The sequence below is a fragment of the Balaenoptera physalus genome (genome assembly GCF_965194825.1).
Source record: "Balaenoptera physalus genome assembly, chromosome: 6".
Taxonomy (NCBI): Eukaryota; Metazoa; Chordata; class Mammalia; order Artiodactyla; family Balaenopteridae; genus Balaenoptera; species Balaenoptera physalus.
The window spans coordinates 48,274,360-48,290,543 of NC_138885.1; the positions used below are offsets into that span (position 1 = coordinate 48,274,360).

General features: G+C 35.7%; 1 protein-coding gene across 8 annotated transcripts in view; it reads left to right on the forward strand.

The window, feature by feature from the left end:
* ARL6IP6 (ARF like GTPase 6 interacting protein 6) overlaps positions 1-16,184 on the forward strand; it is a gene marked incomplete at its 5' end in the record, with an annotated part of 39,565 nt that overhangs the window by 11,043 nt on the left and 12,338 nt on the right. For 7 of the 8 annotated variants that reach the window (XM_082465185.1, XM_082465187.1, XM_082465189.1 and 4 more), the window contains one exon: positions 3,962-4,094. In XM_082465185.1, coding sequence (XP_082321311.1) covers positions 3,962-4,094 — 133 coding nt within the window. The other variant, XM_082465190.1, reaches the window with a different exon arrangement.

Sequence of the window (16,184 nt, forward strand, 5' to 3'; positions counted from 1 at the left end):
ACCTTCCACATCTCTGACTTCATAAAACTTCTAAAAGTCATCTCATTCCTGTAAGCCTGAAACTGCTAAATAACATTAAAATATTTAGAACATATCATAATCTTTCTTTGCTAGAAGCTTTTATAGAAATACATAAAGCTGCTACCGTATTTTTAGAAAAGTAACTACACTTTGAAACAAAAATCATGTATTTTGAAAAATGATCTCCCCAATTAGATAAGTGAATATACAACTCCAGTAAAGGGATTAGAATAGGAGTTACCCACGTACCCTTTTTTTAAAAAATAAATTTATTTATTCATTTATTTTTGGCTGCATTGGGTCTTCCTTGCTGCACATGGGCTTTCTCTAGTTGCAGCGAGTGGGGACTACTCTTTGTTGTGGTGCGTGGGCTTCTCATTGCGGTGGCTTCTCTTGTTGCGGAGCGTGGGCTATAGGTGCGTGGGCTTCAGTAGTTGTGGCTCATGGGCTGTAGAGCGCAGGCTCAATAGTTGTGGCACACGGGCTTAGTTGCTCCGCAGCATATAGGATCTTCCTGCACCAGGGCTCGAACCTGTGTCCCTGCATTGGCAGGCGGATTCTTAACCACTGCGCCACCAGGGAAGTCCCTCCCACCTACCCTTATGTTTGCTTTAGGTGAAAATATTGAGTCCAAGAGGATGGAAGAGATAAATTCCCATCATATCATCAACTGATGAAAACTAAACTAGAGAAGAAGGAAGGATGTGTGTATTTATTTAAAAGACCTATATCCTTTGACACAGCAGTTCTTCCTTCAGAAATTTGTTACAGATATCCTTGTGTAACTATAGTTAAGTACAAGAATGTTACTTGCAGCATTGTTTTTAATAGTGAAAAAGTGGAATAAAAAAAATATTCAATGGGGACTTCCCTGGTGGCACAGTGGTTAAGAGTCCACCTGCCAGTGCAGGGGACACAGGTTCGAGCCCTGGTCCAGGAAGATCCCACATGCCGCGGAGCAGTGAAGCCCATGCGCCACAACTACTGAGCCTGCACTCTAGAGCCCACGAACCACAACTACTGAGCCCCCGTGCCACAACTACTGAAGCCCACGTGCCTAGATCCTGTGCTCCACAACAAAGAGAAGCCACCGCAATGAGAAGCCTGTGCACTGCAATGAAGAGCAGCCCCTGCTCGCCGCAACTAGAGAAAACCTGCACGCAGCAACAAAGACCCAACACAGCCATAATTAATTAATTAATTTATTTAAAAATATGCAGTGGAATTGTGGCTATGTGTAGTGATATGAAAGGTCTCCAAAATTGTTGTGTGAAAAAGTTCAGGACAATTTTTCTGCTGAGAATCTCATTTGCATAAAATAAACTGAGAAAATATATACATAGTATACATTTCTTGTATATAACTGGCCCCATTCTTGTACATGACTATCTACATTACCTATAAATTTACAAAAGATGAACAATAAACTCTTAAATGATTGCTTTCAGGAATGGAGTTGGTAAATTGGGGAAGGAAGACTAGCTTCATTTTTAGGTACCTTTTAAAAATTATGTTAACTCTTGGTAAAATGGGTTTACAAAACATAAGTTATCAAATTTTTAGCTTCAGGATTCTGAAGGTAGGGCCTCGTTAAAAATTTAGTTGCAAATTGCCAACTTCTGTGGCTCTTCTACTTGTTCATACATGAATTGAGTAATTTCAGAAGCATAAGCACTTCTAGACCACAATATTGCAATGTATTTTTTTAGCCCTGTCCTTGTGACCTGAGTTTTATCAGGGATGTAACTGTTGATTAATTCAAAATGAATATAAAATAACTAAAATGTCCAAAGTAAGGCAAGCACTTAGATCATGGAATAGTAGTCATTTCTGAAAACTCAAGAATATTTTTGTACTAAATTTGGCAGGTGTTCTGTTAAAGCACCTATGTGAAAAAGCTTGATGCGCTTTAGGGAGCCTCACATTTTGTTATTTTGGGATATTTTGTGTCTTTCTCACTTTTTTGGATACTGAGAAGTTTCCATCATTCCACAGCAGTCCCCAAACATATAGTCTCTGGGTTGGCAGGAAGGTTGCACCTCAGTCTTTACTAAGGTTCTCTCTACTCAGTCACAGGTTGGTCAAGGTTCTAGAGTCTGTGCAAGGATATTGGGATAGGAGTGCAATCTAGTCCTCAAGACATTTGCTCAAATGAGTTACTGCTGAAACATTTTGCATTCTGGTCAGGATGGCCTTTCAGGTGTAGCACCTTCCAGGCACATGACCATCTGCTGTTTCTATGCCCCATCTTAGAGGCATCTGCAAGCTTGGCTCTGGGTCCATCTGCCAGGATACTGTACACCACTCCAATTCCTCTCTGGTGTTGTGTGGCTTGATGGCTCCACCAGGAAGCCCCAGCAGCACTACGGACTCCCCACATACACACACAAGTGCAAACACACACACAACACTCTTCAAAATGGGGGAATCTTTCTCACCTGTAGATAAAACCCTCACTTTCTCTCCCTGTTCTACACAAATGTTTTTTCTACACCCCAGTCAAGTGATTATCCTTGCTGTCTATTTAGGACGTTTTCTCTTTATCTACCCTCCTCCTGCTTCTATCTATCCTACTAGTTCCCTTAATTATTTTGCAACATAAAAACCAAAGAGGTACTGGGCTGCTTCTCCTTTCTTTGCCACATCCTTCTTCTGGGGCAGTGAACACAAAGTCCATTATCTTTTTAAAAGGGGGTAAGGGAAGGGGGACTATCAGGAGAAAAATTTAGGTTCATCTTTCAGAAATACTTTGCTATAGTTTTTTGTTTGGTTTTGTTTTTTAATACTTCATTCCTCTGAGTTTATCTTTTAGCAGCTCAGTCTGTTACTGAGCTTCAAATGGTTTAGACTGTCCATTGCACATATTTCTTTCCTGCTTCTTCCTAAAATAAAGCTATCTTTGGTTGTGCATTTTGTGCAGCCAGGAAATCTGGTAATTCATAAGCCATTCTCTACTGTAGTCTTCTCAACCTTCCTTCCTCTGTGTACTACTGAGGCCTGGGACACACACACTTATCAGTAGTAGTGGCTTAGTAAACTGTCTTAAGAAGGCACTTTGAGTGTGTATCTAAAATCCTTCAAATTAAATTGTTCCCTCTATTGTCACTTTGTTTATTCCCCACATTATTCCAACCCTTTTCTCTCGCAGCTCCTGTAGTACTGCGCTTTTGACTTGATATCCCTTACAAAATGCAGCTCCAGTGTGACTGAAAATAAAATCTAGGATCCCAACTCATTTATAAATTGGACATTAACTTTTGTTCATATACTGAGCAAGGTTAAATAATCAGAATTGGTTTGTAATGTTTATAGGAAAGCTGTAAAGAGTAGACACTCTAAAATTGATTCATATGTCAAAAGTGCATGGTATGGAAAGGGATTGCTTAGTACTAAGTAATAAAAGGCAGCAAGCTATGATCACAAAGTTAAATGAAAAAGGTCAAGACATTTTAACAGTGAAGTGTTTTGCCATTTTTTCTACAGTTGAATTTTATAAAACTGAAGCTAAAAGTTACATTTTTAAGTTGAATTTGTACTCTTTTCCACATAGTAAATTATAATTGAATTAAAATATTCAATGATATGACTTCTAGTTGTGCTTTAATATTTTACACTTCCACATGGGAGAGCTTCTATTAAGCTCATATCTCTTTTATCACTTACATATAATTTAGAAGATCAGAAATACATGTGATCTTCTGAACATGATCTACTGGGTTAACTTAAATTGCTTTGGTGTTAATAATTCAAGTTTTCCCCTTTCTTTTCCCATTAAGGATTCTGGACTCTACTTATAATATCCCTAACTGCCGGATTCTATCACTTACATATAATTTAGAAGATCAGAAATACGTGTGATCTTCTGAACATGATCTACTGGGTTAATTTAAATTGCTTTGGTGTTAATAATTCAAGTTTTCCCCTTTCTTGTCCCATTAAGGATTCTGGACTCTACTTATAATATCCCTAACTGCCGGATTTTCCTGCTGCAGCTTTTCTTGGACAGTGACTTATTTTGATTCTTTTGAACCAGGAATGTTTCCTCCTACTCCTCTTTCACCTGCCAGGTTTAAGTAAGTATTCCTGTTTCTTCTTTTTTTTTTTCCCAACCCATTCTGCTGAAACCTACTAAAATAGAAGCAAGAGGCTGCTTGCTTGTGAGATAATATGTTGAGGCCCCAGTCTTTAATCTATAAGATACAAATGACTCAAAGTTTTCAGCTTGGCTCAGCCTTCAGATAAGTGGAGAAGAATATTTTAAACTCTGTATGTAGGTAATTCAGTGGTGGTCTAAAAAAATTAATTCAAGGAATAATCTAATAAGTAAGAAACTTTGATGGCTATTTGTCCTTTTGGGATGGAATTTCATTTAAAACAGTATATGAAGGCCTAATTAATGTTAGCAGTATGAAAGTTTTATAAGATTCATGCATAGATAGTCAGACTTATAACAGCTTAATAATTGGATTGAAATTTTCCTCAGATTTAAACTTTGTGTAATAATTAGCAAGCATTTATGGCACCCAGTTTATATGTCTAGACCAGATTAGATGCGTTTCATAGTGAAACATTAAATTTCTTTGGTCTATATTTTCTGTTTCAAAGAGTTTCATAAAATTCAGTAATCAGCATTCTAATCTAGTTTATTTATATTCGGAAGACTCAGGTTTTATAAATTGCCAAATAAAAGCATCTAAGGCCTCTAGTTTATTCTACAAACTAAGGGTGGAAGGAGTGGGGGGAGAGAATGAAGAGTAGAAAATAAATTCTGTTAATGATATGTATGTTATCAAGAGTATTATAGTTGTTACTGTTGTTGTTACTACCAGTTCCAGCCCACCCCATGGACAACTCGTGGAGATAAAATCTATTTGAGGGACTCTGTAAATAAGTGTAATCACTTCAAATGAAATGCATAAGTGTATTTTAAACATCTTAATAAATCCCTATCTGTAAATGTAACATAAATCACATACTTGCCAATACCTTTTTTATGTGTATTTTGAGTGGATAATGATTAATTAATAATCTAAATTGACTAAATTATACCTGACGGTGCAGTACCATCCCATAGTTTACATGGGTACCATTCAGTTGGAAAGTTAATTTTGCTAAGTTAATTTTGTTCTCAGTTCAAATTTATATTCTATTGCTGCTCATTGACATCAATTAGTTACTTTAATAGGGGGTATGAGTCTAATATAGATGACATAATGAGACTACTTTCATAAGTCACAAAAAACCTTAATTTTATTTTTTTTTCTTTTACTTATTTATGTCTCACTTCTCCCCTGAATTCTAGTCGTACATTTCCAGGTATTAAGTAGATTTTGCAACCTGGGTTCAGAAAGCACCTGGCACTTAGAATTGTTAAAGCTTCAATTTGTCTTAAAGACATAAGTATCCACTCACTTATCAAGGCCTGAAACCCTTTTTCACTGTATTTATAGCCCTTCGCCAAGTCTAGTCATTCTTGCCTTTTGAGGTGTTATTGGAATACTTTGTCTTAGCACCCACAGTGTTTTTGCTCTATTTAAGATCTTGGCTAGGGTACTTCACTCCTTGAAGTCCCCTACTACAAGCTTTCACTCTTCTCATTTGTCCTGTATATTATAACCTTTCTAAAAACAGATCTTAGTCACAGCTCTCCCTGGTTTAAAAGTCTTCAGCAGCTTTCCCATTGCCTTCAAAATAAAGTCTGACTCCCAAGTATAGCCTAACAGTCCTTCCCCAAGTGACCTTACTCTACTTTTCCAACTTTATCTTCAGCTATTTCTCCAATGTACCCTCTCCTGTAGCGACATATCAGATTATTCTGACATCCCCCAAATAAGCTACGAACTTTTGAGATGCCATGGCTTTACTCTTGCTGTTCTCTCTTCCTGGAATGTCATTTTCCCTCTCAGCTTCTCTTCCACTACTACCAGAATTCCTAAGACTCATATGTTAGAAGCTTTTGGAGTTAGAGAAAAGCATTTCTGTTCTCTTAAGGATCTGGAATTCTGAGGGTATTTAACTAATTTCTTAAAAATTATCTTTGCGTTTTTTCTTAGACTAGAACCAGATGGGCCTCAGTTTTCAACGTCTTTATTAGTCATTCAAATTTAATATGAGATGGTGTCAGATCAGAGACTTACATATTTGTTAATACAATCCAAAAAATGCAGTTTTGAAATATGTACATTGTGTGTACATATATATTTGAATTCCTTTCAGTATGTAAGTAGAGATAAGTTAATTTTATATATGATAAATCAGCTATTAAATATCTCATGGGAGTCAGACTGTAATTTAAAATGATCATATGCTTAATAGAAGTACAGTCTAAAAAAGACATATAATAAATACAGTGATAGTTGATCACATATTAGCAGAAACCACAGACCCAGAAAGGCATATAATAGTGATAATTGGTACAATTGTTTTATAGTGAAAACCCTGCCTTCTAGTGTTTGTAGAAAATAATGCAATTACTTCAGAAATGGCAGAATATAAGTACATTCTCTCTGTCACCAGTAGAGTGAGTGCTTGTACAGGGAAACAATTTCTCTACCTTTTGAGAAAGTTGAAATCTTCAGACTTTATTTTCTTAGAAATCAGATTGATATATTTTATTATTTTGCAATATCATACTTTTATAAAAATATCTTTATAATAGGTTATGTATTCTTTTGTTATCTAAAATAAAGTGATGATAATATAAATATTTTCTTTGATTATATAAAAGTAATATAAGTTCTTTGTTGAAAATTCAAAAAACAAAAAGAAAAACAATGGAAAAACCCATAGAGAAAGTGACACAACATTTTAATGTATATCTTTCCATTCTTAGCATATTTTTAAAAATTAAAACTGGGATCACAATATACATGTTTGTAATCCATTTTTTATTTAACATTTTGTTGGAACATTTTCTATTCTATTGGAATATTTCTATTCTCTTTCTATTGGAATATTTCTTTGGAATTTTCAATGTTTTAAATATATTTTAAAGACCAATCATTATATATATCTATCTTTTAAGGGAAATCTAATACAAATGATGGCTACGTTCTAAGATAATTTATTAACAGGGGTCTGCTTAACTAATTAGAAACTAAAGAAAGGCAAGATAATTGAGACATAAAATGAAGAGACTTTTCTCTTTACTTTCTCTTTTTAAGATTAGGATTATTATTTAAAATATTCCCTGTTTCTAACTCCATGAATATCAGGCATGAAGAGAATAAAATAATCAGGTCTAACTGGTTTGTTAAAAAAAAAGTCATTTGCTCTCCTTTGCAGACTAAAATACAGGGGCATTTTTTTAAACTAATTAGTAGAAGTGGGAAAAAAATTTGAGAAGACCATGTTTACTATGGCTATCAATTAGTTGTACTTCCCTGGGAACATAAACTCCTCAAGGGAAGAAAATAATAATCTTTATTGATATGTAGTAAATATTAGATGAGACATTTCATGAAATCACAATTTGGATCAATAATTCAGTAGGGGAGTTAAGAAAGAAAACCTTTGGGGCTTCCCTGGTGGCACAGTGGTTAAGAATCCGCCTGCCAATGCAGTGGACACGGGTTCGAGCCCTGGTCTGGGAAGTTCCCACATGCCGCGGAGCAACGAAGCCCGTGCAGCACAACTACTGAGCCTGCGCTCTAGAGCCCGCGTGCCTAGAGCCCGTGCTCCGCAACAAGAGAAGCCACCGCAATGAGAAGCCCGCACACCGCAACGAAGAGTAGCCCCCGCTCACCACAACTAGAGAAAGCCCGCGCGCAGCAACGAAGACGCAACGCAGCCAAAAATAAATAAATTAATTAATTTTAAAAAAAGAAGAGAAATAAAACCTTTGTACTCATTAAAAAAAATTTTATATTTACTGTTTCATATTTGTTAGATATTATCTTAGTTCAGGCTGCTGTAACAAAGTACCATAAACTGGGTGGCTTATAAACAACAGAAATTTATTTCTCACAGTTCTGGAGACTGGAATTCTAAGATCAGGCTGCCACCATGGTCAGTTTCTGGTGAGGTCCATCTTCTGGGTTGCACATGGCCTCCTCCTTGTATCCTCACAAGGCAGAGAGCAGAGAGAGGAAGCAAGCTCTCTTGTGACTCTTATAAGAGCACTCATCCCAAATCCGATTCATGAGGGCTTCACTCTCATGACTTCATCTAATCCTAATTACCTTCCAAAGGCCCCACATTCTAATACCATCACATTGGGGAATAGGTTTTGACATGAATTTGGTGGTAAGGAGATGGACACAAACATAGTCCATAACAGATACAGCTTAGAAACTTTCACTTTTACATAGGCACAGACCTTTAGGAAATAACAAGATGGTTAAAGAAGTTTGCAAGGTGTATTTTCATTCAGGTACTTAATGGGCTTCAAAGGCATATTTTAAGAAAGATGGATGTCATGCTCACTTTGCAAACTTTTCTGGGTTAGAAGGTATACTGCAATGTCAAATATGCGAACTTCTCTGTTAGGATGCAGTTACTTTGTGGAAAAGAAAATTTGGGTCAAATTTTTTTAAATTATAAATTATTTAAATTTATTTTTTTTTTAATTATTAAAAAATTTTAAATTATTTTCTTAGTTGTTTCTGAAAATCTGTTAAAGTGTTAATAACAAGAGGCAGAGGCAGTAACTTTAGATTCCTTGGAGTATCTATATAGGCATTGCCCACTTCTTGCTACTTTATAATTTATTATCCTGTTCTCCTACACTATTTAATCAACATCTTTAGTTCACTTCTCATTAGTTTTCCCTGTTTACTCATTGGGTGTTGTTAGTGATTTCCAAGCAGGCAAATTTAGCAGTGTATATGTAATCAATATTTCACATTATGGTGATCTGCTTTAATTATAGTTTCCAGGAGTTAATGCATATAAATATGTGACCTACCCGTGTAAAGATACAGCATTCAGAGAGAACCCAGAGCTTGAAAGAATCTTTGGGTTCTTTCCAGGCTGGGCTGATGGCAGCACCAGAACTTTTTTTTTTTAATATATATATATAGTTTTTAATAAATTTATTTTATTTATTTATTTTTGGCTGTGTTGTGTCTTCGTTGCTGCGTGCAGGCTTTCTCCAGTTGCGGTGAACAGGGGGGGGCTACTCTTCGTTGTGGTGTGCAGGCTTCTCATTGCGATGGCTTCTTTTGTTGCAGAGCACAGGCTCTAGGCGCGCAGGCTTCAGTAGCTATGGCTCGCGGGCTCTAGAGCACAGGCTCAGTAGTTGTGGCACACGGGCTTAGTTACTCCAAGGCACGTGGGATCGTCCCAGACCAGGGCTCGAACACGTGTCCCCTGCATTGGCAGGCGGATTCTTAACCACTGTGCCACCAGGGAAGCCCATCACCAGAACTTTTATTTAAGTCCTTCTGGTTGGGGAGGAAGATAGGTATGGATAGGAGATGTACCCCAAAGTTGCGTTTTTCCTAACAAGTACAACTTTTTAATGAATACTCTAGGATTTCTAGGGATGTCTTAGACATTCCTATTAAAGATTATGGGAGAACTGAGTCTCTAAGGCATCCTTAGGGGTTATCATTTTTATTAACAGATGAAGAAACTGAGTCCCAAGGACTCAAGGAGTCCCAAGGAATGTGTACCTTGCACAAAGCCAAATAATTTGCATGTGGCATAGCTAGCACCTAACTCTTATTTTTATTGTTTTTGTTTGCCCACCTCCTTTTTATTATGAAAAGAATCAACAGGAGGAATTTCACTAATTGAAACAGCATCATTTTATTGACAGTTAAAGGCACTTGCTGTGGGCCTTTGCTCTATGACAATTTTGCCTATGCGATATTGCCAAATGCAATTAAAATCTGTTCTTAAAATCTCACTTTGTTCTCTCCTTTACTGTTTTCTCTGTGACCAGAGTTCTCCACTTCAGAATGACTGCTCTCGCATTTCACACTACCTGTGCACAAGCCCCATCTAGTGGTGCAGTGATGTGGCTGCAGGTTTATAGTTATCAGCTTGCTAATAAATAACTCAGTGATTATAATAGGTCCTGGCTAGGGTAAAAATGTTACTTTATAGTCTAAAAATAAATTTAGTGGGGAAATGATAATATATATGATGGGTGTAGCAAAAAGCACAATGTAGACAGCTCATTAGTTTTGTAACTGAGTCAAAATATTCATTAAAAAGTGATACGAAAAATAGTTAAATAAGTCATTAAGTTTGTCTATCTTATAGTACTTTTATGTAGAGTCAGAGTTCAAGGACCAGTTTTCTTAAGGGCCAGTATTCTTAAATAAGTTAAGGGTGTTACTTCATTGTAGGGATAGGACTATTATTTTGTGCTGGTAATACCCACAGAGACTCATTTCCAAGGAGGAAAAACCAATGCTTGTATTTCAAGTTATTAAGGATATCGGAATACTTGTTAAAAGAAAAAGTAGACATCATTTTAAGTTTTCTTAGATAGCTTTTAAAAGAGACCTAAACCCTCAAAATTATCCCTGAAGTAGCCATTTCGAATTATCAGAAATAAGCAAAATACTGTACTTTTGTTATAATTAGACTCAAAATCAGAGTTAGTATTTGTCCTTTGAGTGCCTCTGAGATGGTCACATCTGTGTATTTCCTAAAATGAGGCAGATTGGAAGGCATAGTTGGATGTTCGTTTTATAGAACTAAGAGCATAAATTCATTTTTATATTGGTAGAGAAGTTTGAAGTTTGGTATTTGCTTTTAAATGTATTATTGCTTGTATTTATGACTTATTTGATGTGGGACTTATGGTCAAAATGCAGGGAACCTTTATAATTATTGGTTATTATTATGTCATGATTTCTAGGGATGTGCTAAGGTAGAGAGTAGTGTCTTCACTAAAGCCTGCTTAAAATATAATTTATAGAATTTGAATGGCAATATACAGTGTTTCATAGTAAATATACAAACCAGGGGTATCTACTGCTGATGCTCTTGGTCTTTTTGTCTAGATCACTCTGAGTTATTCACCTTTATGTTTCTTCTTCCAACCACTAATGGTATTTGGTAAATATCAGGACACTCAATGTCAATAAACACATGCTTTTACTTCAGTTTAAATTTATTTTTATGCAGCTTTTTTTTAAAAAATGTATTTTCTTACAGTGGTATTTGGTATTTGCAAAGTAAATTTGAAGTAAGAAAGAAAAGGGAACAGTTGATTTTCATTTGAATTGCTTTTTGGTAAACTGTTTTTGGTAACTATTTTACAGAATAAAAATTAACACATGTGATCTGATACTGTTTCATGTGTCATTTTCTTTGTAAAGTTCTGGATGTAATCAGATGCTGAAATATTTAAATCTCCATTACATTTGTATATGAATGTGTTTGTTGTTACTGTTGTTGTAGGAGGGAAGCAGATTCAGGATTTAGGATTGGCATTGCTGTATTATAATAATACTCTTTTTCTACTCAACATTACGTTTATTTTTCTATGTTATTAAAGGGTCTTCTCTGACTTCTTGCTCTTCTTGACATTAGGGGCTTTAATTCTTGGGGGTTAAAATATAGTACAAAACAGAATAGTAAAATCAGAAAAGGGGTTGTGGGTTCTTGGGCAGTAATATAAGTCTTGCAGTTCAGGAAAAGTGGGTGATTTAGTATTTAAATTAGACGTTTCTTTTCTAAGCACACTAGATTTAACATTGAGCACGATAAATTGATGCTGTGACTCTTTCATACAGACTTCGGAGGGCTGCCTCTTTGTCAAATCAGATTCTTTATTGCCATGGACTGATGAAACAGATGTCAGATGGCTAATTGCAGTAGGAGAGAAAAACTACTGACAAAAGAGATAGATCAAGAACTTGGCCTTGATATTTGAGTATCGTGAAGTTTCATTATCTAGGGACTGTTTGGAGCCATCAGTTGTAATGCTGTCACTATTAATGAATGTATTGATGGCACCACACTGTGGCTTATTGAAGTGAAGGGTTAAAATATATGCATGTCTTATAAAATATATTCTATTAAAGTTCTGAATGGAGACTTAAATAGATGTAACAAAATCTTATAAGAACTCATATTAAATATTCTTGGTTTCTTTGTTACTTTCATAAAGTAATATAGCTAGTAAGTGTTTGCACCTGTTTGGTATGGCTTTTGCTTATGCTAATTTACAATGTGTTATGTCTGGGCTGCTGAAAAGACACGGGTATCCATATGTACAGAATAGCACTGATAAGAAATACATAAGAGATAGCACGTGGCAGTGTTGAACTTGGAACCCTTTCTGTGTGTTCAACAATCTTTATATATTACGAGTCAGCCTGGTATATTAAAAAGGGCTTATAAGTCAGGAGGTGACTTCCAAATGCAGGCTACACCATATACTGCCAGAAGAGCTTTTGAGAAAGTCAGTTGGTGTCTCTGAGCCTTAATTTCCTCTCTCCAAAATGGGTTAAAAACAATGACGTCTACCCTCATAGGCAATAAGTATAACTTTACTAGTTAAAGCAACAGATGCATCAGATGATAAAGCAGATATAGTCCCAGAGCTTTTCTTTCCTTTCCTTAATTGAGATTTTTCAAGCTGGATATCTGACTGTGGCCTACCACTGGTTGCCAATTATCTTTTCTTGAGTAATTGTTATTTATCTTGAGATTTTTATCCTTTTGGTTTTTCCCCTTTTTATTCTTTTGATAAGATGCTCTTTCTTGTATGAAATTATGCTGATAGTAGATTGTAGTGGTTTTCAAACCTGTTCCTGGCAAAACAAGTTTGACAACAAAACATGGTGTCAGTTACTTCCTTTTAAAAAAAAATCATTTTTAAACGGACTCATGAAATCTAAAGGCTTGGGAACCCCATTTTTCTTGTACTTTTTGTACTGTTTGGCCTCACTTTCTAATGAATAAGGGCTTTGTCTAACCAAGGTAGTGTCCACGACAGATAGATATCCTAAGGCATTTTGCTACCTTGATACACTGGTGAATAAAGTTAACATGTCTGACATAATTCAGTTTGCAACCAAGTAGACTGCTGCATATAAGTAAAGTAGACTGTAGGTTAGTATGCAGTTTCATCCAACCAGATATACATTTATTTCTCTCTGACTGATTTTCAGGGAATTGTAGTACAATGAGAGATATCTCAAATGTATACATTTTAATTCCATGTTAAAGAACTTTGTTCATTGTTAGGATCTTTCAGAGCCTGTAGTTATTATGTTATTAATATCACACCAGCAAAGCATAGGGTTGTGATTCAATTAAAATTTCTAGTTGGTAAAATTCTAGATGAAGGACTTTAGTGTATATATGGAGGCATAATTATTGCAGAATTGAGATCCAGAAGGGATTAAAGAGATCAGAAAGACTAACCTTATGCTTGAGAAGCAGAAGTAGGACCAGAGAAGTGGCAGTATAGCTAGGAAACTTAGTGCTAAGGAAAAAGTCTTTTAAAAATGAGGAAACCCTTCATGCATTGTTGGTGGGAATGTAAATTGATACAGTCACTATGGAGAACAGTATGGAGGTTCCTTTAAAAACTAAAAGTAGAACTGCCATATGACCCAGCAATCCCACTACTGGGATATACCCAGAAAAAAACAGAATTCAAAAAGACACATGCACCCCATTCTTAATTGCAGCACTATTTATAATAGCCAGGACATGGAAACAACCTAAATGTCCATCAGCAGACGAATGGAAAAAGAAGATGTGGTACATATATACAATGGAATATTACTCAGCCATAAAAAGGAATGAAATTGGGTCATTTGTAGAGACATGGATGGACCTAGAGACTGTCATACAGAGTGAAGTAAGTCAGAAAGAGAAAAACAAATATCATATATTAACGCATATATGTGGAATCTGAAAAAACTGGTATAGACAATCTTATTTACAAAGCAGAAATAGAGACACAGATGTAGAGAACAAATGTATGGATACCAAGGGGGAAAGTGGGGGGTAGGATGAATTGGGAGATTGGGATTGACATATATACACTATTGATACCATGTATAAGATAGATAACTAATGAGAACCTACTGTATAGAACAGGGAGCTCTACTCAGTGCTCCGTGGTGACCTAAATGGGAAGGAAATCAAAAGAGAAGGGATATATGCATACGTATTGCTGATTCACTTTGCTTTGCTGTACATTAGAAACTAACACACTTTATATTGTAAAGCAACTATACTCCAATAAAAATTAAAAAAAAAAAAGAAATTAAAGAGGGGACATCACTACAGATCCCATGGACATTAAAAGGATAATAAAGGAGTATATGGGGAAAACAAAATAAAAATGAGATAATCCTTAAAGCTGAAATTTTGAATTCCATTATAGCATATTGTGTAGATTGATAAATCAACTTGCTCCATTAAAATGCTGGCTACTTTATAACTGATACTTATTCATAATGTACATCATTAGCCTAATTACAGGGCTAATGAGGCAATGGAGTAAATGCTCAAAATGTTCAACATCAGTTTCTAGGTATTAAGAATGATACATTATAGCTCAACATTAAGTGTATACATTTATACTTTTTTCCTCACTTTTTACATCTTTTAAGTATATGTTTCTCCAGATAATCTTTACCTCAGATTTATCATGAAACCTTGAAGCCTGTAGTCATTTTTCTAACGACTTTATATTTTATTAGCATTTTCTATTTCAGATAATAATTGAGAAATTTATTTGCTAGGACAGTGACTGATTTAAAATTTCCCCTTACTGGTTTTTTTTTTAATGATTACAGAATTAATACATGCATCACAGAATTATATAACTCAGAAAGTTAAAGGCTGCAAAATCTTATTTTAAATAACTCTGAACTAACTAATGTTAACAGACTGGGGATTATACCTCAGATTTTTAAAAAATCTATACACATGCAAATATTTCTGTTTTTATAATAGTATAATCATATAGCACATATTTTAAAAATAATTCTATATTTGTAGTCTTGATTACTAAAACCTTATGACTGTGTGTGTGTATATATATACACACACATATGTGTGTATATGGTTTGTGTGGTGTTTGCATTTGAAATACATCACTCCACCTAAATATAACTATACCTTAAAATCTGGTAAACTAGCTAACATGATAGTTTTAGTTTTATTCTCTGGCACTTCATTCTAAAAAATATTTTGCTGTATTTTATCCTGACAGGTTACTTTGAAATACAAATGTATAAAAAAAAAGAGAAATACAAATGTATATCTGCATACACACTTATACAATATATCCAATGTGTAGCCACTGTCCTAGCAAGGTAAATATATACAAAAAGAAGAGAGGGGGCTTCCCTGGTGGCGCAGTGGTTGAGAGTCTGCCTGCCAATGCAGGGGACACGGGTTCGAGCCCTGGTCTGGGAGGATCCCACATGCCGCGGAGCAACTGGGCCCGTGAGCCACAACTACTGAGCCTGAGCGTCTGGAGCCTCTGCTCCGCAACAAGAGAGGCCGAGATAGTGAGAGGCCCGCGCACCGTGATGAAGAGTGGCCCCCGCTCGCCGCAACTGGAGAAAGCCCTCGCACAGAAACGAAGACCCAACACAGCCAAAAATAAAAATAATAAATAAATAATAAATTAAAAATTAAAAAAAAAAAAAAAGAAGAGAGGGACAAATGGGAGAATTTTTTATTTTTTTTTAATTCCTGCATAGTCTCTTACCTGATTTCTTATTTGAGTTATCTGTCATGTAACATTTTAAAGAAGTCAAAATCTGTATGGGAACATGATGATAACAATGAAACAAACAAGTTTTTTAAGTGTTTGTTCAACATATTTTTTTTGGTTTAAAACTATAGTAGCTTTTGAAATTTTCATGTGGAAAGCAATTGGGATAGATTTTTCAAGTGATGATCTCCTGGGAAATCTCTTTGCTAATTTATATATTTCCAGATAGTGGTGGTATTCACTTTGAGGATCTTAGAATCACCAGAAGGTCTAGCTGAAGGGAGATTCTGAATCAGCATGTCTGGCGTGCGGTCTGAGATTCTGAATTTCTAAGTCCCAGGCAATGCCAATATATTGCTGATCTCTGGAATACACTTTTTTTTTTTTTTTAATTTATTTATTTATTTATGGCTGTGTTGGGTCTTTGCTGCTGCGCATGGTCTTTGTTGCGGCAAGTGGGGGCTACTCCTCGTTGCGGTGCGCGGGCCTCTCACCGCAGTGGCTCCTCCCGTTG